Raw genomic sequence first — 26862 nt, 5'->3', positions numbered from 1 at the left:
CTTTATCGAACCTCACACCGTTTTTCTGAGACAGATAATGTACAAATTCCTGCATCACTGAAAAGGGTGAGGAATTGAGAGCAGCCCACTGGGGACCAGGAAGGTGATCCATTATGGGACTGAAATAAGAGTGTCAGCAGCAATGTCTCCAAAGGCACCCTAACACCCACCCAATGCAGGAGGCACACACTGCCTTATCACCCATCCCTGCGTGCTGCAAGAGTTCTGGGAGCCAAACCCTCCAGAAGTGAAGCAAACCTCCGTTTAGGGACACTGCCATGCCTCATGGCAGGGAGATGTACCCAGTGGTTTTTCCTCATCTGCTCCAGCTCTATTTATCCTGTTATTTTCTATGTAGGATGATGGAGGAGGGCCACAGTGTGGTTTAATTTAGACTGCAAGCTCTGCAGCACAGAAACCTCTGCTCCAACCATGCCTGTCTCTCTGATCACCATGCACAAATGGTAAGCATGGCAGCACAACAACATAACAGTCTGGGTATCTGGAAAAAAAGAGACACACGAAAATCAATCTTATCTTGGAGCAAGTGTCATATAAACCGAGGCTGAAGGACAGACAAGCACAAGCAACCTGGCAGATCATCCCTGTACTAAATCATTCCTGTCTACATCACAACATGGGCTCATACACGACCAACAGAAACCCTGAGAGCTGAAAGAAAATTCTTTTAACATTCCGGAACTCGCTCTTTGGCCACGTCCCTGCACAGGCAGTCCCAGAAGCCAAGCTGGTGTGTGTCCCTGGCCAGGCTGGCACAGCCCTGGGGGATGTCCTCCCCCTCAGCTGACCTGCAGCTGTGAGGAACCCCACCACAGGTTAGGGCCAGGAGACACCCATCTGTTACCATGGGAACACCAAATCAGATTGAATTTCCAAACATATTCTCCTGCTCAGTGACAAACTCCCCAGGCAGAGCAGGGGTAGTAGAAGGCTTAGGTGATGGGAAAGTTCCTTTTCCTACATTTGCTCAGCCTTGGAGTCGGATTATTTGAAAATACACGGCTATATTTAACCCCTGGGATACATTTCCAAAAATCCTACGCTAGGAATTCACAGAGACAAAAAAAAAAAAAAAAAAAGTGCTTGTGATGCTTTTGATCTTCCAGCAGGGCTGCTACCCTGAATTAGCACATGCCCCAGCAGCAGAGCCCTCCTTGGCTTTGGGAGTCAGGGGGGGCTGGAGCAACAGCCTGGCAGATTTATTGCACCTTCCTATGGCAACGTTTGGACAACACTGGCTGTAAAAAACTGCTCAAAACATTTAGAGGAGCAGGTTAAAGTGGGTGCCCGCTCCCAAAGAGCAGAGACAGAATTATTTTCCATGAGAAAACGAGCAACTAAGAATTATTATTTTTTTTAATACTGCAGCTATTTTTAGCTATTTGTACATAACACAGCAGCTCCCTCCCTTAGTGGGTATTACACACACACAGAGAGCTGCTGGGGTCGTGCAGATGGTTTCAGCTCATGTTATTCCTTCCAACCAAGCCATGAATGTGTGAGCCCAGCTATCTCCTGTAAGTATGGGCAGCACTCACATCTTTTACATCAGTTCACCGAAGTGCTCTTGAGAAAAAGAACACAGAAATATGGATAACACACAAATTAGCAAAGGAGGTTTCAACATCTAATGCTCTTTCGACAATAAAAAAAGAATAAATTCGTGCAGCTCACAAGGATCATGCTGGGGAGGGGACTGGATACCTTTCTCCAACAGCTGAATTAACATTCTCAGTGCTGTTCAAGTCAAAACCAAGGTCCTCACCATGTTGGAAAAGTTCCATACAAACTGTTCCTTAGGTATCATACACATTACAAAACAGCTCATTATCAGACCACAAGAAACCAGTCAAATAGTAAAATAATAGCCAAATTCCCATCACTGGAAGTAAGGTTTCCTTGAAAATTAAGTTGTTGTACTGAAAACATGGCCTTCATCCCAACTTCCATACAGCTCTTGGGAAGAAATGCTGGCTCTGACCCTCACTGCAGTCAATACAACATCCTTTGTTTGCAGGACAAACAGCAGCAGGAAGAATGAGTGATATTAGTTTACCACCCCAGCTTGGTATCTGCATCAGAAAGAGATGACTCTTAAAAACTTCCTCTCAGCAAATGTAAAAAAACCCCCAAATACCTCCCTTTTGCTATTTGAGAACAGATACTTATAGACACAAAGTGATCCTGAAAAATATTAAAGCCTGAGCACCAACCCACAGGCGACCCAAAGTAATTTCCTGGCCTATTTATAGGAGGTGCTGTGGTGTTTGTTAAGCCTATCTGTTGCTCCAAATTCCTGTCCTGGCTGTCCCACAACTTCCCCAGATATGGGAAGATGAAAATCTGCTGTATCCACCCACAGGTTCCCCAACCCTCTTCTTTTCAGCACGTTTCAGCTTTGCTATTTTCATACATATATAATGTAGCCCAGACAACACACATACTTTGGGTTTTGTTTATCATTTTACAAATGTAAGTGGAATGAGCCCTTTTACAAGAGGTAACATCCAGCAGTTGCAAAGGCACCCACATCAATAAGAATAATCTACAGTACCTAGGAGGGCAGGTACTAACCTCCCATAATCTGCAAGATGCGACAGCTTAAATTCTAAAATCACGTCCTAAACAAGAAGCAAATAAGAAAAAAACAGGGAAAATATCCCTGTTTTTCTATAAACAAACAATATTAGCAGGTTTATCTACCTAATTCTTCTTTTCAGAAGTGTGTAGGAGAGGAAACTGGCCTTGATTTTTTGTCCTTCACCCAGTTATCAAGAACTATGCCAACATTTTCTGGTGTTTTTTTTTTTTAAAAATCCAAATGCTGCGATGCTCTCCAAATATTCTTGGTCCTAGAGCCTGTGCTCCATACAAGTACATCCTCTCTTATCCACAGTATTTTCTGCATCCAGCTGGAACTAATCACCAGAATTACAGGCTGTTGTTTAGACAAATATCTACAGTACAAAAATACAGAGGTTTAGGGGGGGAAAAAAACCCCTCCAAAACAGATTTTATGCAGAAGACAAGCTATAGAATAGTCTGTAATAGATTATATAAAAGCCAGCCAGCTCTTATCCAGAGCAAAGGAAGACAGGGATCCTCCCCTCAGCAGAATGACCCAGACAGGATGATGATGGGAGGACAGGTTCTCACCTAAGTGATTTTTCACCGAGCCAGTGGGGTCCTTGTCATGTCATTTTTGGCACTGGGACAAGGCTGATAAGCAAGGAAGGTCCCACATGGTTCTGCAGTACTAAACTTCACTTGACAAGGCTTATTAGCACTGGCTTGGAGCCTGACAGACCCAAGCTGTCTCTAATGCTCAGTTCAGGCCAATTTGCCTGATGCTCTCCAACACTGGCAATAAGGCAGAGAGGCTGGATGTGGCTTTGCAGAGAGCTACCTCAGGTTTGGCATCACCAGCTTGGGACTGTGCCACGTGGAAGTGAGGACACTTCTCTTCCCCACGTGAATGGATTTGGGAAGACACAGATTTGGTCCAGCTTTCTAAGCTGATACACCTGGCTGGGAGTGAGCTGAGTCTTCACAGCTCAGCTCACATGTGTCTGCTCAAGGCACTGGGGCTCTACAAAGGGAAAAGAAGGTGGAAAAAGGCTTCCTTAACTCCGAGATCTGCTGTACTTCTACACAATGAGCAAAGTTAAATCTCCATTTATTGATGGGGTGTTTTTTTTTTGTTTTTTAACCCCCTCGGATCTCCTCATCTGTGCTGCTTGCCTTTCAAGCACTCTAACATAGATATGGACACTTTTAACTGAAAGATTCATTTGAAAACACACTGGACTTTACCTAAGCATCAGGATTGCCTGCCCCTGCCACCTCTCTGAGCCAGGGTTACCAGACACAAACACCAGTCCCCACACTCTGCAGGACCCTGTAAGCTGTATTAATAGAATACACTCAAATGCTAAGGATGAAGACCTAAAACAAGCACTGTAACACATTCGTCCTGGACCTCCCAAAGGGTTGTCTCACTGTTGGTATTTTATTCTCTTTTCTTCTGTTAGAGCCAGGATTAATACTTTGGAGACACAGTTTTCCTGCTTGGACTCAGATGTTTATTAATTCTTATCTATAGCACAGTCTCACATGTTGTGAGTTCCAACTAACAAGGTAGAACAAGGCTCTGTCTCTAACTCTTTACAAGGTCTTTTAAGCATAAATTCTCCAATAATAAGATGACACCTAAATTATTTTTACTTTTAATCTAATAACCAACCACCCGTGGTCCACAATGAGGACCTTTTCACCCAATTACAAAATACCATCCAGACTCATGAGGAAGAAGGTAAAAGAAGAAGAACTTAACCTATGCCCTAAATCCTCCATATTGTTGTATATATATTGCTATACACTAAACTCCTCAACTCTAAGTTTTGCACCCTTTCTATATCACACAATTCTATTCAAACCACACAACCACAATCCCAGTTCTATCACTCAGTTTTGGAAGCCTCCTCCATGGCCTCAGGTCAAATGTGGGGCTTGCTTGAGGGTCAGTGCCTGTCAGCACAGAAAGTCTGAAATCCTCAGCTTCCAGGGTTCCAACATCTCCTCAAACACTGCAAGTAACTACTGCACCAACACCAACCCTGTGAAGATCCCTGTGTTCTGCCTTAGAAGAACCATGGAATGATTTGGGTTGGAAGGATCCCTAAAGATCATGTAGTTTTGTTCCAAGATTTTTTCCAAGAATTTGTCCCAGATTTGCTCCAAGTCCCCTCCAACCTGGCCCTGAACTCTTCCAGGGATGGGGCAGCCACAGTTTCCCTGGGCAACCATAGTATTTTTATAGCCAGATGACAAAAAGCTCTGTAAGCACGTGCACCTGATAAAAGCAAGCCCTAGGCAGGATTCTCCTTTTCCTCACAGAATGAAAACTGCTGGGGATGCCCAGCTGTGACTGCAGGTCTAACAAGTGCAGGGGAGGACAGTCCCCCCCACAGCACCCTCCTGAACGAGCAAGTGGAGTAACATCAGAGGAGGCAACACAGCCCAAATGTGCCCTTCCAGCCCTGTCCAGCATTCCTGACCCAGCACGTGGCCCCTGCGTGCCACTGGTTATAACCTGATCTGCTTCCAGAAGCAACCCACTCCATCCATCCCACTATCCAAGACAGCAACCCTTTCTCTTCATTGAGAATAATGACTTGAAGTGACTTTTTTTAGCTGCAACATCCTGGAGCTGGTTACAGACTCCAGTCCTGAATGAAATTCAGTTCTTACAGCGCACTTGTGGGACATTAAATTATAGTAATTGTCAAAATTTCCTCATTATTTATACTCCAGACAGCTGCTGTGGCCACAGCAAGGACAGCAACCACCCTCTTCAAAGCAGCAAGAAGGAGCAATGATAAATCTTTCTGATGGCTTGCTTTTTACAGAGAGCTTGCTCCGTGGTTTCAACAAGATTGATAACTTCCAAGAAACAACAAAAAGCCAAAGGAGGAGAGCAGAACAGAGTGTGGGTTTTGACTTATGATGTCAAGCTCTCCTTAAATCTTTATTTCACTTTACTACATGAGTGGCTGTGCTCATGTTGAAGTCATGAAGGTAGAGGCAGTCAGGAACACTCGTAAAAATAAAAAACATTAATATAGCTTCACACAGAGGATGGATATCCAAGTGTGCCAAAGCAAGCATTTGCAATGCCAAAGGAAGATATTAGAATTTATGCTGTAAAACGACTTTTTCTCAAGATACAGAAAGAAGTAGCCTTTTTTGAAGTACCATAAATTTTAAGTGCTCTTCAGTTAAATGTATTTTAAAACCAGGTTTTTTATTATTTGTATTCTTAATAAAATTCTGCTATACCCTTAGCTTCAACAATACTGACAGTAAATATACTCTTGAGGTATTATATGCTTTTAATTTTCCTGGAATGATTTTTGGTTTTCCAGGTCTGAATATTAAATACAAACAAGATACAAACCAACTGCTTACCTGCCAAAAAACTGCATCTTGAACCTCATGAATCTTTTTCATTTCATTCATATTGCTCATATAGTTTGGTTCATTTTAAAAGATAAAGGAACTTTTAATCATACTTTCAAATATCTAATTCTTTATTTCTATATATTTCTGTCTAATTTTGTGATATTTCAGAAATATAAAGTAGCAATGTAAGAATAAACTCAATTGTAAATATGTGATAAATTTTAAGGCCTGATTCAACTACTGTGGAATACAATGGGGCAAGAACTGTAATATTAATGTTCTGAAGATTACACTTATAGTTCACTACGGTAAAAAATTAAATTAATTTAAAATTATTATTAAAAGCCTCATACATTGAAATCCCACCCTGTCACTCAGCCATGCACACACAAACAACAGACCACTTTACCACTTACCATTTGAGATCTATTTTTTGGGCAGCCATTGATGTCTTCAATCTTTTCATTTGCTGAAAAGCGAAGAAAGAAGAGGCAATAAGGCAAAAAAAAACCTAAAGCAAGGGCATTTATTTATTCCAATGATTTCTTGAGCACCTGCTGCCAGCTCAGTAAAGGAGTTTTGGATTGTAGCTGTCCAGTCCAAGTGAATGTGTGAAACGCTGAGAGGCACAAAAAAGAAAAAAAAAAAAAAAGCAGGTGGAGTTCTCTACTGGGTCGTGCCTCCAGAGACAGCTGGGGCAGAAGCCAACTGCTCTGACAGCCTCTTGTGACATGGAATTCCTCTAAACCACGAGCAAGATGGAGCTCTGGAAGCTGAATCACTGCTGGGTGGAAAAGTGAGCACTCCACATACAGAGACCTTAGCATGGCAGCTGGTCTGCTTGGAGAGTGAACACAGGTTTTAAATCCACACGGGACATTGATGATCAATAACTCTACGAATTTTGGTTTTTTCTTTTTTAAAGCACAAATCGTGAAGCAACTTTTAAAGATTCCTGACCACAGCTTATGCGCTACCTGCAGAAGATTAAGGAGAAATTTGTTCAGAACTTTCATTATCTATTTCCACCTTTAAGGTCAGAGGTGAAACAATGAAATCCCTGAGGTGGATAATGTTTGCCTTAGAGTTTGCTCAGTTTCACCTTTCAGCCTTGGATGCTGGAATGACTTTGTGTCTGAGTCTGAAGAACCAGTGACAACCAAAGTCCAGTTTCCCACAGATTTTTTCACTGTAATAGAGGCAGGTGCTCCCATCCCATTTGATTCATGCATTAAAAGCTGTATTTTCTGGCAGTTCTTTTCAGAACACCAGTCAGAACTCCATCCCACTTCGTGGTTTCCCTCAGTTAGGAGGATCCAGCAGGGTATTCCAGTAGGATTCACAGCCTTGAGAAACAAAGCAGTGACACAACCTCACTCTTGCCTGATATGTCCCATTTTACACATCCATGTCACAGCACACCTTTATCCCACAGCAATGCACAGAGAAATTGATGCTCATCTGAAAGAGACTGCAGCTAAACCCACAGTGTCCATCAGCCCCTACCCATGAAGAGCAGACCCTGCTTCCAGGAAAGCCATCTCAACTTTGGTCATACAGAAACAAAGATGAATTCATTAAATCTCTCTTTCCAAGTCCTGTGCACCCATCTCATAATATTTACCATGTCTAGCTTTAGTACCATGCAATATCTCCATCAACTACATTTTTAACATATTTAAAAATTAATAGCTGTATACCTGTAAATCTAAATAGTAATAAATAATAATAAATAATAATAAATAAAAGCTGTATTCCTATAAATCAGCACCATTCATAGTCACTGGAAAGAGCACTAATGAACTTGTCTCTTGTTGGGACACGTGTACAGAGACACCTCCAAGAACTCAGGTCACACCCAGTGTATCTGCATTCATGGATTTAAACACAGCTTCTATGTTTATATGGCATTAATAAGGGCATATAGCACTTACACATTCTTTTACAGGCTCATAAATTTTGAACTGACATGAACCACAATGATGTGAGCACATTTTAATTGACTTGCAAACAGCTGCTTTCACACATAGCACACCATAACATAAAAACCCCCTCTCCTGCACTGTGTATCAAAGATTTCTTAGTATGCAGTTAGGAAAAAAGCTTGGATTTTGCAGGCTGCAGATAAAGCTGCTCCTAGGTGTGAAAGCCCTCCTCATCTTTGTGACAATGAGATGCAGCTGCCTAAAGCCATACACAGCAGATACAATTTGCTTTTCTTCACTACTTATTTGGAGGATTAAACTCAGAATGTTTAAATAAGACCTTCCTTTCACATGAAAAAGGCTCTTTATAAAAGACATCCTTCCCCACATACTTCAACTTTTGAAACCTTGCAGACCTTATCTTAAATATTAGCCAAAAGGCAGCTACAAAAACAACCAAAAATAAAACAAAACAAAAACCAACACCAAACCCAACCTGCAAAGGTGATCTAAGCAATAATAGGTTACATATTTTAGAAGGAATAATTTGAATTTCCTAATAGTTTTCACAAATCAGTACTCAAAGAGCTACATTTAAATATTTGTTGGAAGGAACCAAGTCCACATTTCGATGGTGGAATTCTTGCACATGCTTCCTCCTGCAGGAGTTTCCTACAACTGTGTTAAGGCAGGCTGGCTAGATAGACATGAAAGGAATCAGCTCCTAACTGCTCCTGGGTTTCCAAAAACCTTTCCTTTTAAAGGAAATGGATATAGGAAGCAGCATTGTTCATAGTGAATACCTGTCAACACACAATCAACAAATTCATGGCCTGTTTTTACACCTCTGTAACCTGCGCCACAGGGCTACAATGCTACTGAGATTTAACGTTGCTCTACAGCAGAGAGACAAAATCATTTTTAACATATCTCAGTAGAATCACTGGAAGATTCTTCACAGTGTCAGCCCAGAACAGGGCTTGCAGATCCCTACCTTCAACTCAGAACTAGCTCCCTTAGAGCATCTCAAACACAACATAATAAATCTGCATGCTCTGATGTCCCCTCACTGCTGCCTTCTTAATTTGCATCTCAAATCTGTCACTTTGCTCCCAACAATGGTTGTCCTAATTCCCATCAGCAGGCTTTGCCATCCCATCCATCTCCATCGGCCCATGCATGTGTTTTGTGGCATCCCCAGCACCAGATGGATGAGCCTCTGAAGGAACTAATGAAGGATCCAGGCCCAAGGGAAGAGGGACAATATGCAGCTCTACACGGAGAAAATTGTTCAGAACTTTCATTATCTATGAGCATTAGGGCACTAATTTAAGGGAACTAAAGGCTTTGGATAAAATAACCGAGCCTGCACTTGAGATTTGTCCTGATGGTAGGTGATTCTCCTCATCCGAAAACTCGTTATGAAAGATTTGGTTTTCTGCCACACAAAAATTAACATCCCTTCTCCTTTGGAGAAGCTGTATATATGGATCTCCCCAATCCAACTGGAGGCAGGAGGTTCAAAACAGGAGGCAGTATCACTGTGAATTATATTCAGACCAGTACCCAACAGAGATTAGAAATAGTGAGGGCTAGCAGCATTATAGCAGAAAAAAAAAATCTCATGAGTTGGGTTTTTTTTAAAATTCAGCCATGTGGAGTAATACTGCTGTGTCAGGAGATCTTATCAGCAACATCCAATATTTTTCCACTATAAGACAAGGCTTTTTCAAATTAATTAGCAAAGCCTCTGAAGGAAAATGATCTACATAATTCCAGGCAGTTTGATGGATTCCCCCCCACGCACTCCGTGTTGGTGTAGAAGATAAAAACAGGGATTATCTGAGCAAGCTGGTGGATACTTGGCACAAACACAGAAAATCACTCACCTACAACTTGGATTATTTCAGCTAGCAGGACTCCATCAGTCACATCTTGCTGCAGGTCCTTTATCAATCTCTTGTGACCAGATTTTGCTAGATAGTGATTAGCCCAATCCGTATAAATCTGTTAGGAGACAGACAAACAAAAATAAACTGTTACTCATAGCACAGCCTGAAAAATGAGAATTCTTTGCTTCTCCCAGTATCCAAAAGGCTGATTTCAGATCACTGCCTTTTTTTTTTTTTTTTTTCCCTCTTCAAAACAAGTCAACAGCATTAGAATTCAAGGCCTTGTGCAGATCAAGTGTTCAGCTTACTGTAGTATGGATTTTTCTATTCAGCAACCTGACATCCAAGCTCAGGGCAGATGACAGTGAGCTCCTGAACATGTTACAGCTTGAAAGAACCATCAGGAGGTCAGTGGAATATTCTACAGCAGCAGTGAGTGCACAGAAGAGATTTCAATTTCAAGTATTTTTTTCTTTTGCATTTTCCCTTTGACAATTTTTCTTCATAACTGTTATTGAGAAAGTTTTAAAGGTTCTTTTCCCAAAAATGCTTCTGGTGGATATGAGACATACAGCAGTTCCATCGTGAGGAAACTCCTTTATTGTATTACCAAAGAAACCTTCAAAGGTCCTAAATATCCATCAATTCTAATAAATTCCATCTCACAGGTTAAACAGGCCTATTAAAGCGCTTTTGATCTGTTATGCAAACTTTCAGCTGTCGGAATTTATTTCAAAATGTGTTACCTGAAAGCAAAGCACACCAAGCAACCAAAATCTCTCTTTAATTTGCATTAAGTTTGCATAATGGCACTGCTCATCGCATGCCAGCACAACTTAATCAAGATTGCCAGAAAACTTATAAAAACTTTTCATGCTGAATTATCAGAAAGAAGCTAAATTGCCTCATTAGGAATTTCTGCTTATGAGTTAAATAACAGTAGGACATATATACAGGACAATACATAGGACAATATTCCAAATTAAGATTTTGTACAATTACCTAATATGTTCCCCAAAGAAACAGGGTAAAAACAATTAAACATCAGGATTTTACCTTTAAAATATCTAAATATTAATGTTCACCCTTACTCTGCAGAGTGTCTAGAACACTGGAAACACGTTCATCCCAATCCAGTCCATCAGTACGCAGATGTAAATTCAATGTGCATCCTGGAGCATGAGCCATCCCAACCCTCACAGACCCTACAAACCCCAGTGAGGATGACAAACACCTCAACACCAGGGTGTCAGTCACTGGGAACAATGGGATTCAGTCACCAAAAACCCAGGAAATTCTGTTTTCCTTCACAGCCACTGACAGATGGAAAGCAAAGGGCACGAGGAGAGGGGCAGCTCTCCAGGGCTGAGCAACTCCAGCTTTAGGAGAGGTGCTGCAGCCCTCTGATCATCTGCAGGCGTTGGAACACTGGGCACTGGGAATTTCAGACTTTCTGTGCTGACAGGCACCGACCCCCAAGAAAACACTGCATTTCACCTGAGGCCATGGAGAAGACTTCCAAAATTGAATGACAGAACTGGGTGTGTAGTGTGAATAGAAGTGTGTAATATCAGAGGGTGGAAAATTAAGAGTTTAAGGGTTTAGACTATAGTACTATATATATAAAGGGAGATGGAGGTTTTAGGGTGGAGGCCTGTCCTTCTTTTTCACCTTCTTCTTCATGGGTCTGGGTGGTGTTTTGTAATTGGATAGAAAAGTCCACATTGCAGGCCATAGGTGGTTGGTTATTGGGTTAAAAGTAAAAATAATCGAGGTGTCATTTCTTAATTGGACAGTTTGTGCTTAAAAGGCCTTGTAGAGAGAGAGATAGGGGCCATTTTTAGTTTGTTAGCTAGGAGTGCTGTAGAACTCATGGTTTGTGAGACTGTAATGTAGGTAAGAATTAATAAACATCTGAGTCTGAACAAGAAACACCATCTCAAGCCTTTAATCCCAAATCTGGCAAAAAGAAGATAAAATGCAACATTCAGGAACCTTCTTTGCACTCCAGCAGCTCCATACCCTTCTTATCCCAGGGCTGAGCAGTGCAGATCCTCCAAATTACTGACCCACAGCTACTGATTTCAGAAGCATCTCAAGCCTTGAATTTCCAGTGTGGTGGTGATGTCCTCCCTCACAGCAATCAAAAGCCAGCTGCCAAGTCAAGGGGGACAATATTTGTCACAAAACAGAGGAACCTGGATGTGATACAAGGATTGTAATTTCACACCCCTCTTGCACTTGCTGATTCAATGTCAATATGATAAAATGAAGAGCAGAGGTTTTGACTAGAGCTGGTTTTGTTATAAAGGTTTTATATGTATTTTTTTTAAACCTGTAAAATACAACTGGTAAGCAGCCATGAACAAATCACTTAATATCTGAAAGATATGCCCCTATTTTCCACCATCCATCCTTTACCTTCCCCTTCAGAGCAGCAGGATGTGCCTTTCCTATGCCAACAGCGTCATACAGAAAAACACACTGGAACACCTTCGTGAAAAAAACAAACCCAGAGCTGGAAAACATCTCAATGAAATAAGGCTGAGTACACGTGAGCGATTTCCCCAGCTGACCAAAAAAAGAGAAGGCGTAAAAAAACCACGCTGCACAAACCACACATTGTGTCCCTTGGCTCCTTTTACAAGAAAACATTTTCCATAACAGGAAAACATTTTAAAAGATTCAACGACTTCAAGGAACTGGGACTGACTTAACCTACTTTTCTGCCACATGGTTTTAGCTTTCTTATCTTGGAGTGAAGACACACGAGGTAACAGGTTGTAAACCATTTACTCTGCAAGTGCAAGGGTCCACCCTGCCACACACCATCCGTGCAATGCAGCTGACAAGGAACTTATCAAACACAATAACCACGTTTCCTTTAATGGGAGGGCTGCACTGATGTCCTAGTTTATCACCGAAGCAGTTCCAGAAAATTTAAGAATATACTTTGAAGGGTTCCATCCTGGATCATTTCCATAATGCAGATCATCATGCAGCCAGACAAATCCTTGGATCAGCCCTAGACCTAAAACAGGAGCAGACCCCTCCCAGCAGAGCCTGAAATCACAGCAACAGCAAGACCTTGAGAGCCAGTTAGGATTGATTTTTAAGTCAAACAACAGCGTGAGAATGCATGGCTGGCACTGCCAAATGTTATCCTGTACCTGATTCCTACTGCCCTAATTCCTGTTGGACCCGCAAACACCAGATCTTACATTCATACCCTGGAACTGCATCAAAGAAATCCCTGAACTGCCTTAAATCCTCGTGGTAAAGGGGACAACCTGAAAAACCCCAAATACCTGCTGCCTGACTCACTGCCTGTGATGACACACAGAGAAATTCCCTCTGATGGCAAATTATTCTTGTATTATTCACTTTGGATGCTGAAGTCAGCCTGCTACAAGCAGAGCTTTTATGCTTATTATGAAATGCACACCAGTGTGGAGGAAAAATATTTGTTCCTGGGGTATTTAAGAGTGTGGAATACTATTTCATTCCACTGCTTGATTAGGAAAGCATTTCACAGGAAAATACAGATATAATAAACCTGCACGTCTCTTAAAAATGTTATCACGCAACAGTCTTTTGCAATATGCATAATATGCAATTTTTTTTTTTTTTTTATCTGCCTGGGCTATATATTTACAAGCTCTGAAGCATTCTCAGAGATACAGCATTACCCAGGCTTACTGCAGTAGCTCCTCATGCTCACCACTGATTTTTATGGCATATATTAAGCTAAGCATTGAAAATTTCCAGGATGTTTTCAAAACCTGTTTGCTGCAAGTCTTTGTAATATACTACACAAATAGATTTCCAATGTTTCTTTCCCACTTCCATACAAACAAGTGGAAAAAAAAAATACGTAATTGCACAATGGCTGCTATTTCTAGACACATGAAATACGTTTCAAAGCACACAGTGTTTTCAAATGTTCAAAACCAGGCAAATAATCGGGGGAAACAATAATAAAAGTAAGAAAACACTGCTGAGAAACTTTCCATTTTCCTATCTCTGCACATCAATGATGAGTGCTCCTCAGATACTTTCAGAAAATGGGCATGAAGTCACATGTTTGAATATCCATGCGAAAACGACCTGAACAATTGTCTGTTTGAAAACATAAAGATCTTGTGATATGAAATATTCAACCCACCACAAGCCAAGAGATATTGCCTTCTTATACACACCAGTATGGGCTTTTAAAACTTTTCAGTGATTTCACACAGTATGAAAATCACTAGAGCCAGCTTCCTTCCTTTAGTTACAAAAATCAAGTGAACATGGTGATTTGGGCATTATCACCAGAAGCAGGTCTTTGTGTCCAAGTCAGGTTAATGTTTAACTTGGGTCTAAGTCCCAGCTTTTGTTAAAGGTGAACTCAGCTGTTTGGTACCTTTTTTTTTTTTTTTTTTTCCCTTTTTTTTTTTTTTTTTTCCCTCTCTCTGCAGTGTATGATCTCAGGAATCCAATTATCTGAGAACAAATTAAAAACGTATGCAAAAGGCTTTTTTTCTTCTCTCTTTTTCTCTCCTCCTTTGATCCACCAGATTTGAACTAAGAGCATTGCAGTTAAGTATCAATTTTGGAAATATTCAGAACATTATGAGTCATAGCTAAAACACTAAAATCTAGTGAATAAAAAGCGAGGTTTGGGAAAAAAAAATCCAAATTCTAAAGATTTTAAAATCTGACTGTAAAGAAAAAGGCCTCAACACTGTCTTCCACCATTAAAACAGAAGAATTTTGAAATTTAATGCAGTTTCTCTCATTCTGCCCTTCTCTTAGGCTCACACCTGCTTCTTTAAAGCACATTTCAGAGAGAGGAATGTTGCTCTCCAGCCAGGAGACCCCTGAAATTCCCTGGCACTCCAAGCCTCCTGCAACACTTGTGGCTGTGCTGAGAGAGCACATCCAGCACACCTGAGCCTGCTCCTGAACACTGAAACCAGGACAAAAGGTGCCTTTTGCAGAACTGGTTGGTTGTTCAAGCCCACACAGCCACCCCCAAGGCTGGGGAGGAGAACTGACCAGCAAAACCAGGCTACAAAGCATGGATGAAGTCATGGGAGCAATGAACCCAGGAAGAGACCCTTTAGAGACTCAGTACGTCCAAGGGGGTTCAATTAGGTTAAGTGTCAGATATTATCATATACTCCAGGGTCTCCTTTAAATGGAAACTTTTGATGTTTTTGCCTCTGAGTCAGTATTCTGACATACACTCATGGAAAGGAAAGGACTCACATAAAACTGCTTGAAAAGAATGCCTCTCCTCCCTGCAAGTAGAAAATATGCCTGAATCTCTTCCTTGTTACTCACTTCCACACACACACACACAAAAATCTAATTATAATCAACACCCAAGTAAATTGTCAAATCTTTCTTTCCTTCCCTTGCCATGCCAGTTCAGAACTAATCAGCCTCTGATTGTTTTCTCCCAATAATTATCATGAATCAGGCTCTCACAAATTTGGTAACAGCTGAAGAATATCTTTTTGACATCATTTGGCATAATTAGAGCAGAGCAAGGCTTTTTTCATGATTGAATAGCAGGGTTAGTCACATCAATGGGCTCCCTTTCCAGAGCAGCCACCACAATGCAGTGCCTGTGCTGCTGCTGACCAAACCACACTGTGCCTCCTCAAGTTCACAGGGAAAACAAAAACCAGCCCAACACCCTAAAAATAGCCACAACACGCTGAGATGATCTGAAGGGGAATGCCTGCAGTCCTCACAACACCATGGGCTTTGGAAAAGCCTGTGAGATACTCACTGTCATGGGGCTTGCACACGTGGAGTCATGAAATCCCAATTTTTGACTGGTAACACTAATTGCAGTCTCATGCTGATCCATGCTACAGTCCAACACAATGATCTCATTACCAGGTACCACACTGCAAAGCCCAGAGCTAAACAGCTAAGCCAAAAGGTTCAGCAGAAAAACCCACCCTTCTGGAGCATCTCTGGCTCCAAGGGATCACAGGAAGGATAATGGCTATTTTCAAAGCGCATAGATATTTATGATCCTGACAATATTTTGCTGAGTTACTGGCAAAAGGACAACAAGGAAGCATGTATTAAAAAAACCCAAATAAATAAAATCAAGTCTAACTGCATTTGTCACAGACCTTTTTTTCCAGAGATTTCTTACAATTTGTGACCTTTGCTGCCCCTACATGCTTCTTAAATCCTGTAGAAGTCTCTAGCTGTACATCCATACCAAGACACAAGTCCCACTAAAAAGGTAGTGCTGACTTTTCCAGAATAATGAAAGTTTGCACTGCTACCCAAAAAGACTGCTTTATGCTTTTTCCCCCAATATAAGTTTTTGTAAAACAAAACAAAACAAAGCAAAACAAAAGCTTATAAAAAGCAGGACACGAGATGGATAACATGTGACCCCATGGCTATTTAAATTTAAAAGTGGGATAATTAAAGGTGGGCTTTGAGCAAAGAGTTCTGTCTGCTCCTTTTCTTTCAGGACACGGCTGAGGAGGACAGCAGGGCTCAAAGCAAACACAGCCCATCCTTAGGGGTGCCTTTGAGCCCCCAGTGACCCCCAGTTCAGAAGGAAAGGATAGCAGTGAATCACTTCTCTCTGCTCCAAGACACTGGAAACATCTGGAAAACCAGGATGGAGGGCTGCAGCTTTGCTGACCCAATCCTGCCAAGCACCTGGCACCAAAGCCAGCTCACAAAGGGAGGAAACCACCAGAAGCTCCAAGTCTGAGGCAGAGATGGGCTGAATTGCAGGTGGATTCCTTCCAGCCCGCAGCTGAGACAGCAAAATTACCTTCCTAGAATGTCACTGTATGGAGAACAGGCCAGGTTGGATGGGGCTTTCAACAACCTGGTCAAGTGGAAGGTGTCCCTGCCATAGCAGGAGGTTGGAATGAGATAATCTTTAAGGTCCCTTCCAACTCAAAACCACTCCCTGGTTTTATGATTTGCAATCCCCTAAAAACAGATGTCATGCACATATGCACATACACTTACTAATTAGCATCTAATATGATGCCAGTACTCTTAGTTACCTGAATTTTTGAGTTATCATCAACTATTGAGAATTGAGCTATAACCACCTGCAATTCCCACTTGGTTCCCACATTTCTGAGGAAAAAGAGGTAACTGCCTTTTTTTTTTTTTTTTTTTTTTTTTTTTTCATTTCTTAAGGCAACTCAACTGAATTATTATTCTACTGAGATGTGCAAGTGTTTGCTGCAACTGCTTTGAATTATTACCCAGTTAGTGGGGGATATTCTTCTGAATATTACACTTTACTGGACACTTGTGTACATGAATTAGCCTTTGGAAGTTAATAGAGAAATGGGTAATTTAAACACCACTGGGACTACTTATTTCTCTCTCTTTAAAGCCTTATTCCCAACAGAGGAGGGCTTTTCTCATGCATATGACTGCTATTCAAAGCAATGGGCTGACTCACAGCACACAGAGCCAAGCATATGTGTCAATTTTAGGAGGCTTTCGACCTTTCCAGGAATAGAGCCTTGGACTGTCCACACTTCAGAGCAAATCTTTGGTGGATACTAAGCAAGCATCATGCTTTCAATTGCCCAGCTGGCATCTTTCCTACTGAATATTTTACTACATTTAATATAAAAGAGGAGCAAAGAGAGAAGTCCTTTTTATCCCCCCAGTGGTGGAGTTTCTGAGCCCTGTTACTGACAGGTGCTGCCCCACACAGAGGGCTGGCTATTTCCACCAGAGCAGCATTTTCCCCTGGAGCAGCCTGGAAGGTGAAGCAAGGACAGTGATTGCGCTGGCATCCCGCAGGCTGCCGCTCTCAATGCTCCCCATTATCCACGTTTGCCATATACAAATCCCTGTCAAGCTGGAGCCACACACACACCACGCCAAGCAGGTGGCTGCCCTCTCATTTCCCCTTGCAAAGAAACCCCACGAAGTCCTGAATAAATGAGATTGTCCCCACACCTGCACCTCTGCGTATCCCGAAGTGAAATGGAGTTGAGTTTGCTGAGCTGATCGGCAAAACGCATCCCAAGTCACATCTGGCTGCAGCGAAACACCTGAACTGATCTCACACCAACAAAGTATAATCCACCTCAGAGAACAGAAGCAACAAAGCACTATTTCTTTCCAGTGTTTTTCTAAAAGGTTATTTTCCAATATCACAGTTCTCATACACAAAATACACCCGTTCACATCTATACCACCCACAAACAGCGACAGAAAAGGCCTTATCTGGAAAGGTGATACACATCTACTCCAAAGAGAAACCACAGAAAATCCTAAAAAGCTGCAGAAGAAAGGAAAAAAAAACCACAAAACAACACTTCTAAGGCTGAAGTAAGGTAGTCTTCAACAGCACCACTGCCATGATCGAGGAGCCAAGAGCTGCTTACTGTTTTATAATGGTCACAGGAAAATTTACTTCTCCCACGAACAGGGACCTGGAAGGTCATACTACTTATTGGCATATTTAATAATATATTCTGCTTGAGTCCAGCTTGCTCTTCCTTCTCAAGGGGTCCACAGTTAAATGATTATATATATGCTGGCATGTGAAGCTTGGGTGGTTAATTTTAGCTGAAGACACGCACGCACAGCGCTCAGATTTCTGACACAGTCACACTTCACAACTCCCACCCCTCCTGCAGCTCTTCCCTTACACTGCTCCCTTCTCTTACTACTGGGTATAACACAGAGTTCCAAGGTTTGGCATCAATTTCAAACAGGACCAGTATATTTTATCATATCAAAGCTATTTCCAGCCAGAACGAAGTTCAGCAGATCTTCGGAGTTGGGACACTGTAGGCATTAAAGGAATGATTAAAGAAATTGTTGGAGTTTTGTCTGACTGCTTTGTTTGTTGTTGGGTTGAGTTGTTTGAGGGTTTTTTTACACAATCAGGAGGCTTTCTACTTATTACAGAGACAACCTCCTTCTCATGTAAATGCTCCTAACATCTATGGAAATATACACTCTGAAAGGAAACCCAAGATTTTGCACGACAAAAAACTCCAGGTACACCCCTTTTTAGAACTTCGGAACATTCACAACACTCGAAGGTTTTTATCCATCATAAATGCAAGCTAAAAAGCATCAGGCTGAATGAGACCTGGCATGGACACACACAGCCTGGTGCAGTAAGGGCTGCCTGCCCTCTGGCAAGGCCCCACCATGAGCAAGTCAGCCCTAATTCCATGGTCTGACCACTGTTGCTGGCATTCCTTAAAAAACACAGAGAATTGGCACTAGTAAGATGCTTGGCTGGAATTCTTTCTGTTAACAAAAATAACACGGCCGATGCTGCCAAGGTGAGAAGCAAGGGCTGCTCCACCTCCCCTCTTGCCAAGCTGAAGGATAGATGTCTGACATTTTCCCTGTTGATTTTTCAAAAGGCACACTCCTGCCAGAGCCAGATCCATGGGGCCCTTTGAACTGCTCCACGAAAAGCAAACAGCCTGGAGCCAGTGTGTCTCCACACCAGCTCTCCCCCCAGCAAAGCCCCTCACCGTGGCAGAGGTGGGTGTTTGTTTTGGGAGGTGGGGGACCAGAGGGGCTTTGATGAAGCTTGGGGAGAACATGATGTGCTGTGACATGAAGTTGCTGCTGTACCCAAACAGCTCAGAGGGCCCAGGCTCTGATGTGCTCAGCACTGTGCTAATGCAGGACAGGCACCAGGCTGAGGTGAGAAGTTTGCATGTTCTCCCCCCCAAAAACCCTGACCACTGAAGACAGGAGAAGGGTCTAACTCCAGGCTACCCCTCAGAGTGCACCCAATTCTCAATGTGATCAGTTCCCAAAACTCCATGCAGTCCGGCACACTTGGCTTGTGACAGTAAAAAAGCCTTCTAAACTTTTCTAATGAAGACACACTCATTTTCTCTGTTTGGAAAAGGTATGAGAGGCTGTTCCAAACAGCTGCTGTAATTTCATTGGTATTTTTCACCTGGGGTCACAGATCTGTGTGTTTGCAGTATCATCTCCTCTGGGCAGAAAGCCCGGCTGCAGGAGGGATCAGAACAGATGAACTATCACTGCTGGACTGGACTCTGAGAAACAAAGGGCAAGGAGGAGATTCCAAGAGATAATAATCTGAAGAGGGCTGGAAAAGGAACCTTATTTGCCATGTAGCATTTTAAGAACAAACTCGCCTCCTCTATTTCATTTTCTCTTGATTGCTTAGAGGATTAATTTGTCAAAACAACTTTCACAGATGTGAAGCAACTCCAAGTAAAAGTAAAATTGGTTTCTAAGGCACATGATACTAAACCCTTTCAACTCCTAGCAGTGCATGAAGATGAAAGTTATCTGATCCAAACACTGAGGCCAGGCAACATTGCAAAAGCTTTTCTAATTTTTAACAAAATCATTTTGCTGTGGGGATTAGGGAATTACAGAAATTGGCTTTGGTCTCACACCAAATCCTAGCCCACTTTCAGCCAAGAAGGACCAGCCAACATTCCCTTTTGGGTCTGCTTAGTGTTTGATGGACAAAAATGAGACTTCAAAACCAGGGCCTGGGTAGGCTCAGTCCACATCAACACCGCAGGCACCAGCCAAATATCCTCCTCTCCCAGGAAAAGTGTCTAATACCACTCAAAAAAGAGGAAAGTCATCTGCACTGCCTTCCTCACTCTGTAAAATGTAATTTAGTTCAGTGTCCAAGGGTTTTCATGAGAGGCAATGCCTCTGGAGCTGCCAGAAGCTTGGAACAACATAAAGCATCAGGCAACCGGCACATGGATGTGAAAAATCACTGCAACTGAGTCAGGAAGGCCAACAACCTATTCATCACTTATCTGCCAAGCAAGATCAATGCAAATCTGGGGATGGAAGGAATGAAGAAAGGAGGATGCAAGACCCAAACATGAGCAAAGACTTGACCACATGATTGCTTCAAGCCTGTACTCAATTCTCAATTAGACATTTAACTCTCCTGAACAGCAATGCTGAAGTACTGAAGTTGGTAGCTAAAGAATTACATATTAACTCAATTACTTCCAAAGCTTATTGATGGTGAAACTAGGAATGAGAAGGAGCCAATACCTTTCCAAACACTTTTTTTATATTCTACCCGTATTCCTATTTCTAATGCTGCTCTGGCTCCTGGGCACTGTCAGAAATGGGACAGTTGGCTAGACAAATCCTAGGTGTGACCTACTTTTGAAAGGCCTATTTTTATTTAGGCTGCATTTTTAAGATAGTGAAAAATATTTTGTGACAGCTGAGCATTAATTTGCGTGGCAAAGACTCCATCCCAAAGATACATTAAAAAAACCTCTCAGAAGGATCCAGCTTCTCCCATTAGAGTCACATCCCAAGAGCTCATCTTCCTCCTAGCCATCAAAACAACCAATCTTTCAGAGAACTTCAGGTAGTTTAAGAAAACTATACAAGTGTCAGATCTCCAGCATTTTTAAAATCTGGTCCTCACTTTGCAGTACAGAAAAAAAGGAAATATTTGTGTATATTTGTATCAACACACAGGGATGCAGCACACACAGGTGTCTGGCCCTAAATGTTTTCTTAATGAGATCTTGAGGTAAAATTCTTGCATTTGAATATTCTAACAACCATCTATACATAATTGGAAGCATTTTTGGTTTTGTTATGTTCATTTACTATTATATTGCACACAGCCCAGAACTCAGGCTACAGAAGAAAGCCTCCTGCATACCTGGGATCACGAGGGGTTTGCCATATTTTATAGGAAACAAGGTCATCTTTATAAATTGTTCCTGCTAAGCATTTACAAGTCATTTCTTTTTTTTCGTCCTTCAAACAAAAAATAAAGTGCTGAATTAATTTCCACAAACATAACAAACCTAATCTAATGGCCTTGCAGTTGGCCATCTGTTTCACAGATAAAAATCTAACAGAATTTTCCACTGACTGATAACTTTCTAATTACATTAAATTGTCAGTGCTAACCCTGCTTCCAACTTCGAAGGCTGGGAGTGCTTTCTGTATCATGATCTATATGCCAATTAGACAGAAGAAAATTGGCAATAGTTAAAGCTACACATTTGGCTCTAGATCAGATTTAAAGGGGCAGAGAAGGGCACTGTCCCCCAGCTATGATGCAGACTAAGGGAATATAGGAAAAAAGCTCTAGAGTGCAGATGTTATAGGAAAAAATGTTAGTTCCCCCTTCTCCACTACAGTCTGTGTCATAAAGACCTTTTCAATCAAATGTACCTGTATATTTATAAATAATTAAGAAATAGCTCTCCTAATGGGAAGGAGCAAACCCCTATACTTAAATTTAGCTTGGCACTATATAAACAATTAGTGATTTTATCCCTGAAGGCCACTTACAGACAGGCTGGCCAAGACCCCAGTCACCAATTCACTGTCTTGGGGATGCAGAATGATTCCCAGCACGGTACAAGAGGAAAATTCTACTTTTTCATTTCCCACTGACCTTATGCCTTGCTGGGGAAGGAGGGAAGGGGGATGCTACTTCCATCAGAGGCAGCTGGTGTGGGCACTGCTGCAGGCAGGATGCTCACAGACTCAGGAAACCATTTGTGATAGCAAATCCTATGCTCCTAATTAGAGAAGTTCACTGAAGTGACACCAGCCTGTGCTTTCATTGATCTGGCAATTCAAATCACTGCTGTAGGGTTTTGCTAAAAATTCCGACACTGAACTTTTAACATCTCTTTCTATGTTAAAAAAAAAAATCCAGTAAAGTAAAACTTACAGCAGACCAGAATTAATAATTTAAAAGTTTACTTTATGGTTGATCAAGAAGTGACAGTACAGGCACAATTCCCACAGGTCAGGAGGTTTGGGCATCTCTGTCTGGGAGCCTCCTCACACAGCCATCAGCCACTCAAAGGCCTCCTGCACCTTCCTGAAAAAATCATTCAAGCAAAAGGAATAATTCCTGCACTGCTCCTGAAGCTTTCTTCAGAAATATATATATAGCACAGTCCTTTAACAGAACTGTCAGGAGGCAGATCAACTGTAGGCTTCATCTATTTCCAGCAGAAAAAATTTTTACAGAAAGATATTAATGGGAATTTCTGATTCTTGAACAGCAGGACCCATACCAGGCTAAGACTATTACCAGTTCCTTATGATTTTTCTTCATACATCCCTTTTTAAAGTGCAGATGGTTGAAATATTTACATTATTATTAATAGTCCTTCAAGAATTACATGGCAGCAAGGAGGTTGATCAAAAGACCTGCAAGCTCTGGAACATTCAGAAAGCACAAGGCAATGACAGCAGCTTATCCTCACTGGGGCCTCCATCACTCAAATTCCCATATAATTTTACACACACCTACACAGCCCCTTTCTCTGTCTGATATCCTGCTTTTAGTTTCCCATTTAGTCCTGCTTTTGCCTGAACACTTACACTTTGGAAAGTGTTACTCCAGCAAACTTACGTTGCTAAAATTAGTTGAGTGAAGGGTTTAGTGAAAAGAAGAATTACATAGAATTCAAGGTAATAAACTCCTGCAACTAATCCTTGTGGTCATTTTACTGGGATCTGTAGAAATCAAACATCTGACTTTATTTTTTTTTTTTTTATACTTGGTAATGCCTGGGTTTCCTTCAGATGAGAACATTCACTTTGATCCATGCTATAGATGTGGTCAAAATATTCCCACAGGATGCAGATGAAAGCCCACCTATGTATGAAACTAAGCATGGTTGAAAATAACATCAGATTAGAGCAGTGGCTGAGCTGCAGATGAAGTCAGAGCAATTTACTGGTCATCATTCTGAGGACAGGCACAGAAACAAGGCACAGAAACATCAGCAACATCAGTTATTCTTTTCTGCCTGGAGCAAGGGTTGGAGGAATGCAGAACAAAGAGCATGTTGCCAGTTAGAAAAAGAAGGAAAAAAAGTGATTATGCAACCTGTATAAAAAGTTGATTCATTAATTAAATGCAGAAATACTAATACTAGGAGGGGAAAAAAGGAAAAAAGAGCAATGAGGACTGGCTGCCTGTTTTCCTGATCAAACAGCTGTTATTTAGAGCATTCCTTGCCCAGTTCCTCGTTAACTTCAGCTCTGTAATCTTAAAACTTCAGCAATAAGTTTAAAAAAATTTAAAAAGGAAAAAAAGAAAGCTGCAGCAGCTGTTGTAGCACTACATTGAGATTTCAGGTTACAGGCCACTTTCTGCAAAAGGCAGGTTAAGAGCATCACCTAAAAGTTGTGACAAATTAATTAAGCTGTGGGCAAATGGTTGAGTTGTGAATGAAAATTCAAACTACTATTAAAACAACCTGAAAGGAAAAAGCAGCTCACCACTTGGGTTTGGGGTTGGTTGGTTGGTTGGTTGAGGTTTTTTCTGGTTTCGCAGGTGGGTCTTTTGTTTGGTTTTGTTACTGTCTTTTTGAACAAAACAATTCTGTTGCTGAGTTTCCTACAATGTCATTTTCCCAGAGTTTGTTTCATACCTATGGCAATACTCGCGTTGAAAATTTGGTTTATGCAATCCCACAATGATTATGAGGTTACAAACTCATTTTTCCCTCTAGAAATAACCTTCCCAGATACCTCTTGCAGGTCTTCTCCTGAGCCATCACTGCTGGACTCTGGAGGAGCAAGACTGCCAGGCATTATCAGCCTTTCACCCTGGCTGCATCTGGCACTAGAGTAGCCTCAGGAAAATGACAAATCCTTCCAAGGAATACAGGCTGGTGACACCCTGTGAACATGGTCCAGATAATTACTGAGGGGTTCTGGAAGAAGTACAAAACATCAACATCATTGACTTTTACCACAAAGGTATTTACATACTGGTGGAATTCTGGAAAGTGAGGATTTCAGGCTTTCTGTGCTAGCAGGAACTGACCTGCAAGCAAGCACTACATTTGACCTGTGGCCGTGGAAGAGGCTTCCAAAATTGAGTGATAGCACTGGGATTGTGGGTGTGTGGTTTGAATAGTATTGTGTGATCTCACAGGGTGAAAAACTTGGATTTAAGATTTTAGTATATAGCAATATACATGGAGCAATATGGACGATTTAGGGCATAGGCTAAGTCCTTCTTCTCCACCTTCTTGGTTTCAGGTCTTTTTTCTAACTGGGCGAAAAGGCGCACATTGAAGATCTTGGATGGTCAATTATTGGGTCAAAAGTATAAATAATACAGGTGTCATCTTGTTATTGGATAGTTTAGGCTTAATAACCCTGGAAAGAGTTAGAGGCACCTCCACTTTCTACCTTGTTAGCTAGACCTCACAACTTGTGAGACTGTAATACAGGTAAGAATTAATGAACATCTGAGTCCAAACACAAAAACTGCATCCTGTGCATTAATCCCAGCTGTAACACAAAGAAAAGAAGATAAGAAACCAACAACATACAGCTTCTGAGGTGTACCCTCTATAAAAAGCATGTCTTTAATGCAGGAACCACACCTCCTCAATGCAGATGCAAAGGAAAAGTATGTTTCGTAGGGGTAAGAAGTGGAAAATGAATGCAGCATTCTACATATTCATTGAAACATAGCTCCAGGGGACACAGAAATACATAGAATACAGGCACTGAAGCCACTGAACTTCATTTCTATCCCTCTCAAACATGGACATCTTTTTAAGGGGGTGAGTGACACTTCCAGGCACGAATCAAGGGAGTGCAGCCTTGTCCCCATCAGAGTGATTGTGACACAAAGGCCAGTAAAAGAGAAAACATCTTACTGAACTCTATTGGAACTGACAAACGCAGCAGCTGCTCTGCTCCACAGGGCAAATTCATATCTACAGTAGGTGTTTTGGAAAAAGTGATCCTTAGGGAAATTACTGTCAGCTCATCCCCTCTTGCCCCAACGCTATCTGAGAGATCCCAAAGAAGAAACCAGGAGCAAATCAGACCACAATTTCGTTTTTAAAACACGAGAAGCCCATGGAATCGTTCAGAGTCTCACGCAGAGGTGTTTCTGATGAGCATACAGAAACACCAGGAGCTAACATTTCCCAGCACACACTGTAAAGAATACTAATAAGTTGGAACAGTAGTGCCTTCAAAAGATACAGATCTCTTTACCAGGATTCAGAAGCTCCTAGAGGATTTGAAGGATGGATGTTTTGGCACGAGGTCCTCAAACCTCATTTATTAGTGCATAAGGGAAAAATTTACTATTACTACTACTAGAGCTACAACTACTACTACACAGTTGGCTCAAGGAATAGTTCTTGAGCATGAACCAGCTTAAGCAATAACTGGTAAAAATTAGGATTACTTGAAAAATGAGCAATCTTAGATACAGAGAGATGTTGAGATTGCACAAAAAAACAAACAAGTGGAAAAAAACCCCATGAGTCCATGTGGTTTATAAAACATAGCATGGAATACTATGGAATACATGAAATCCTATGGAATGCTGCTCTTTGGTAGCCTAAATCAGGCTTCTCCATGGACTGAGGGACAAAGTCTGTGCAGTTTTGTATGCTGACATTTGTCCAGCATTCTGCAAATCAATAATGCAGAAAGCAAGTCCTCAGCAACACATTCTGAACTCAGCATTTACAGACAATGTAACTGCATTTAGCACATCTGTTCCTGTATTTCTACATTCTCAACTTTTCCTTTTTTGAGTATAACTGAAGCATATATAGTAGTAAATAGCACAATAAAGTATTCTGATGGTCTAAATGAGTTTTTCTAGTGTTTTAAACACTTGTGTCTATCTAGTATGACCCTTTATGTTTACTCTTTATATAAACTAGGATGTGACAATGCTTGGGTAAGGGATAAGGGTTAGGGAGAGCTTTGCCTTTTCTTCATGGACACCTGCTTTGCACTGACAACATTTTGTTCTCCCAACTCTCTTGCAGATGCTTGTCTCAAAAAGTGAATAACCCGAAGATCAGATTAGCAGCCTGGTATTTCCATAAGGGCAGCTAAGACTGGCAGACCTCATAAAAGTAGCCCTGAGACCAGCCTCCACCCCCAAGAAGGATTAAATACAATTAGCATCAGGAAACAGATGTCTAACAAAGTAATAAACCATAACTTTTACACAAGGTTAAACATTTCCCTCCTCCTTTCCTCTATTCAGTGCATGATCCATGGCTCCCAAATGTATCTCTCTT

At 41.5% G+C, this 26862-nt stretch overlaps 1 protein-coding gene across 2 annotated transcripts in view; it reads right to left on the bottom strand.

The window, feature by feature from the left end:
* The window catches only part of NAV2 (neuron navigator 2), a 211122-nt gene that overhangs the window by 142555 nt on the left and 41705 nt on the right, over positions 1-26862 (bottom strand). For both annotated transcript variants that reach the window (XM_066320538.1, XM_066320539.1), the window contains exons 2-3: positions 9797-9914; positions 6399-6451 (exon numbers count right to left, since the gene is read on the bottom strand). In XM_066320538.1, coding sequence (XP_066176635.1) covers positions 6399-6451; positions 9797-9914 — 171 coding nt within the window. The remainder of the gene's footprint in view (positions 1-6398; positions 6452-9796; positions 9915-26862) is intronic.

The sequence above is a fragment of the Sylvia atricapilla genome, chromosome 6, assembly GCF_009819655.1.
Source record: "Sylvia atricapilla isolate bSylAtr1 chromosome 6, bSylAtr1.pri, whole genome shotgun sequence".
NCBI lineage: Eukaryota > Metazoa > Chordata > Aves > Passeriformes > Sylviidae > Sylvia > Sylvia atricapilla.
Note: the sequence above shows the minus strand (reverse complement) of the source record. Positions and strands in the feature narration are given on the sequence as shown.